Source organism: Dipteris shenzhenensis, chromosome 18 (assembly GCF_047967505.1).
Source record: "Dipteris shenzhenensis isolate YYH24624 ecotype China chromosome 18, Dip_SZ_1.0, whole genome shotgun sequence".
Lineage (NCBI taxonomy): Eukaryota > Viridiplantae > Streptophyta > Polypodiopsida > Gleicheniales > Dipteridaceae > Dipteris > Dipteris shenzhenensis.
Window position 1 is genome coordinate 28,296,247 of NC_141613.1, and position 4,411 is coordinate 28,300,657.

Consider the following 4,411-nt stretch of genomic DNA (forward strand, 5'->3'; position numbering starts at 1 on the left):
GCATAAAGCAAACATTGTAAAACAAAATAGTTGGTAGCTCTCTGGACAATAATCTCATATGAGATTTTCTGCCACTTTGGCTTCATATGAGTCCGAGACAATGCTTCACACTATCCACTTTAAAAAATGATTAGCTACAACGTCATCCTCCTCATCGATGCCCAAAAAAGGCAAGTTTAGCATCAGACCACACTCCCAATTCATGTCATCCATATGTCATCAATGTCCATAAGTAAGCCCAGGTCACATGTATTAACTTAAACCACAGAAAGGTACGTGGAGAGTTTTCAATTCCACAGGTGCCCCAGGAAAACAAAATAAGCACCAAAAAGGAACTTTAACCAGCTGCACTGCCTACGATCTTAGTCAACCAGACCTATTGCATGGGGAACATACTTGACATATTCAAACTTGCTCCAAAGAAAGCATCATCCATGTGAGACAAAGGGCCAATAAATGATAATCCCTCCAGGAAACAGAGACAGCATGCATGCATCATAGCCAGAGAAAAGTAAAAATATGCATGTTGCTAGAACAATAAACCTCAGTTGTCATTAAAGCAGTTCTCATGGAGCCCTGTCCTAAAGAAGATCAGAGCTAAATTTTAAATTTTACAGTGGCGCCATATCACAGAGGTCAAGGAAACACCACATACGTAGCCACATTTGTTGCTGGTGACTAGCAGTAATAAGAGGTATTGAGAGACATGGTCAAGTGACAAGCATGCAACACCGCAAAGGTTATGTAGTCACAAAGCTGGTCATGTAGGATTTCATTCTGCTCATTCTTAGCATCGGCATCCTTTGCGAAAGACTTCTGCCTGCTGTCTTTTACTATATCTGCCTTGCCTTCCAATTCGTAATCTCTTTCTTCTGCATTTTTAAAGGCTGCAGCTAATTCTAAGCATTTTCTTGTTGTGTCTGCATGTTGCTTACTAAACTTCCAGTATTGTGAACCCAAAACTCTTGCCATTCCAAAGATCCAGCCTTGCACTTGGGACTCCTGCAAACCTTGATATGATTAAGTACGAGTTGCTGTAACCTGTTTTCTCGAGTCAATTACGTTTCCATTCATAATGATGCCGGCGTACAACATCTCATCTCAGTCAAATGAGACACTGGCTCATGATTGAGTTCCACCACACCAGCAGAGGTTTGAACTTTGCTTCCACCCTGCTATTCTTGCATCCGCATCCTTGATGCAGCACCATTGACGTCATATCCTTTCATACCCGACGCATTCCTATATTCATTTTGAACATCTGTACATTTACCAGATCCATATAAAGAGAACCCTCCAAGTTGCTCTTCAATCAACGCGTTATGCTCCTCTTCATTTACACTTATTACAAGCGATTCAGAGACAACATCATTGCTAAGACGATAACCGTCGATGCAGTCGGGCAACTTACTTCCAGCGGTCCTTCTCTGTGCCATTGGACTGCTTGTAAGATCCAAATCCGCTCCTGATCCCAGCATCCCGTCACGAGCTCGTTGGAACTCAGAAATCGAAGCGCTACGTGAAACCAGAGCCGCACAGGGTTCCCCATCGAAGGTGGAGGGATGGCACGGCTCAAATATAAGAAACGAAGGATCGAGTTGACCGATGGATGAACTTGATTGGAAAGGAAATTCTATGTCTTGGACAGCCAAGGTGGGGTCCATATATCCCGAAGCTGTTGAGATGAGATGTCCCACTGGACTGCCGGGGTCGAGATGATACGAAGGCGGCACGTAACGTGCAGGCGTGTCGCTAAGGGAAGAGAAGGCGGAAGCAGAGAGAGGAGAGACGGTTCCGCGAGCGGCCGCCGATTTTGCCTGGAGGGAGGAGGCGATGAGCTGGGCGAAGGGAACGTCAGGGGAAGAAGGAGTGGTGAGCTCGGGGGGGGGGGTGAAGGGGGCAGTGGAGGGTTCAGTGGTGATGGTGGAGGAGAAGACGGGGGGGGAGACGAGCTGTGTTTCATGAGAATAAGGACCGATGACGAACATGGTATTGATAGGGCCTGGAGAGCAGATGTTGGCGGAGGCAACGGACAAGGACAAGGTGAAGCTAGAGGGAGATTGAACGGAAGAATTGACGAAGGAAGCGGGTGAAGATGGAGGAGCCAAAGCGAGAGAGGCTTGTGCAGGGCCTGTTGCTCCTGCTCCTGCTCCTGCACTCCATCGCCAAGCTGTTGAGATTGTTGCTTCATCTCCCCTCGATGACGACGGTGCAATCCGTTTCTCCCTCTTCTGCCATCCAAAACACCAGTACCTCGTCCAGTAGCCTTTCCACCTCCTCTGCCACCACCACACACACACAATCCCTTGCCTTTCAGGAATTCCTCACCCCCCCAAACTACACAGATTTTCTACCGAAAACGCACCGAGACTTTCTCTTGTGTGCCAGATTTCAAGCATCACACGCAAGAAACCTGTCGGGAATTCCTCACACACCGAAACGACACAGATTTCTTCCGAAAACGCAACGAGATTTTCCTGTTGAGTGCCAGATTTCAAGCATCACACGCAAGAAACCTGTCGGGAATTCCTCTCACACCGAAACGACACAGATTTCTTCCGAAAACGCAACGAGATTTTCCTGTTGAGTGCCAGATTTCAAGCATCAAACGCAAGAAACCTGTCGGGACTTCACCGAAACGACACAGATTTCTCCGAAAACGCAACGAAATTTTCCTGTTGTGTGCCAGATCCCAAGCGAAAAACGCAAGAGATTTCAGTTATCTGCCTGTCACGCACCGAACTGACACTGATTTCAAGCAAAAAAACCGCATGCGAAACCTCTTTCGTTTTTCGCTAGAAATCTCTTCTGCGCCACTCCGGTTGCTTGTCGAGAATTCCTAACGCCGAAACGACGGAGAAAAAAATGCAACGGATTTCGACTGAAGCTAAAGAAATTTCTTCTTCTTCGATGCCTTTCCAACCTCCTCTACGCCAATCCGGTGTCTGTCAAGGATTGCTCACACGTAAACGGCAAAAGATTTCTCCCGAAAACGCAAGAGAAAGAGATTTCTTTGCTTCCCGGCACAGATCCGAACGCCAAAGTTCGATCGCATCCACGTTCTACAAAAAATCCGCGAGGAAGGCACACGAAAACCGTTCCTTTGGGGAGAAAATTTGCAGCAAAGAGGGGAGAGGGAGAGGGGGAGAGAGAGAGAGAGAGAGAGAGAGAGAGAGAGAGAGAAAACCTGTTCGGGGGCGCGGTAACGAGGATCTGAGGAGGAAATGGCAGCTGCAGCTGCGGTGATTGCTGCAGCAGTGGTTCTGGAATGACTCGCCATAGTAGTGAGGTGTCACAAACACAGGCGAAGTGAAGAATGTTCAAGGAGATCGTCCGCCATAGCTGAGCTCCGTTAGGCTGTGGAGCATTGGTCCGCCATAGCTGAGCTTGGTGCAGGAGAAAAACAGCATTTTTGTCAAACAAAATATGAAAGAGAGACAGTCTTAAGTCAATCATCAAAAAGTTAACGTTAAGCCTTTTAAAGGGTTTCCTTTTCTTTTTTTCCCCCCTTTTTCTAAATAAAAGAACGTCCTCTATTAAGATGGGTGAGAGGTCCTCCCTAGTGCCGGTGCCGGTGCCGGTGCCGGTGCCGGTGCCGGGGCCGATTGGACTGCTAGCCTCGCTTTGTGGATTTTCCATATTTCTAGCCGAGCTTTCGACTTCTCAACCGACTCCAGCTCAAGTGCCCTTTCAATGCTAAAAGACCTGCCTCCGCACCCTCTCCAGCACGATTGGCTCAACCAATTCCAGAAGATGCAACTAGGACTAGCAGATTGTTGGGCGTTTTGTAGGTACGACACGTAAGGACATGATTCGCCCTGTCGTGTCCTAGTCGACCGTATCCCTAGAGCCATCCCCGTTGCAATGCGCATTCTCCCAACGGAGGACTAGGAAGCCGCTTGCTGCCTAGCATATGTGCCCCTTGTAGATGGCCATGTGTGTGTGGGTGTGGGAAGAAGCCTCACAATCGCCATTCCCACAACAACACTAACGTAGCAATGTTGGAAGGAAGGGGAGTGTTCCCTTGTGTCTCAAACAACCTCCAGAGAGAAAAGTTTCGGGCCTCAAAAGGATAATGTGTCAAGAAACGACACTACATAGAGGAATGTGAATGGCTGAGTAATCCTGGAGGAGTGGCTATTTTTTGGCCTAACATCAAAGTTTTTGTGATTTTACTGGGTGCTTATGTACTTGCACACTGAGCAAGGCAAACTTACAAGAGAGCCTTCTAGTAGTTTTGGCATTTCGTAAATTCATCTTCGTGGGAATGCCCTTAAGTAAATTGTTGTCAAAATGCCTCCAAGATGAAGGTTCATGGCATAACATATCCACAGTCGAAGATCAGGTCTATGAGTGAGTAACTTAAGCCACTTGATGGCATAACATATCCAGTGTCAAAGGTCCACAATTA

At 47.4% G+C, this 4,411-nt stretch overlaps 1 protein-coding gene across 2 annotated transcripts; it reads right to left on the minus strand.

Annotated features, from left to right (window-relative positions):
• Positions 1-533: 533 nt before the first annotated feature.
• On the minus strand, positions 534-3,429 carry LOC147891049 (uncharacterized protein At1g76660-like). Of its 2 annotated transcripts, XM_087389682.1 has the most exons (3): positions 3,188-3,429; positions 1,412-2,279; positions 534-1,261 (listed from the first exon to the last, which is right to left on the minus strand). In XM_087389682.1, exons 1-3 carry the CDS (start codon positions 3,278-3,280, stop codon positions 1,176-1,178), a joined length of 1,047 nt encoding a protein of 348 aa, XP_087245808.1. In that variant the 5' UTR covers positions 3,281-3,429; the 3' UTR covers positions 534-1,175. The 2 variants fall into 2 exon arrangements, with proteins under 2 accessions (XP_087245808.1, XP_087245807.1); XM_087389681.1 differs by having other exon boundaries at positions 534-2,279.
• Positions 3,430-4,411: the final 982 nt, after the last annotated feature.

What these genes read in the sequence shown, in the direction of transcription:
- LOC147891049 (XM_087389681.1), bottom strand. Translation starts at nt 3,280, where the DNA reads ATGGCGAGTCATTCCAGAACCACTGCTGCAGCAATCACCGCAGCTGCA. An exon ending in GTTACCGCGCCCCCGAACAG is followed by an intron (nt 2,280 to 3,187) that starts GTTTTCTCTCTC and finishes TGGTGGTGGCAG; the next exon opens with AGGAGGTGGAAAGGCTACTG.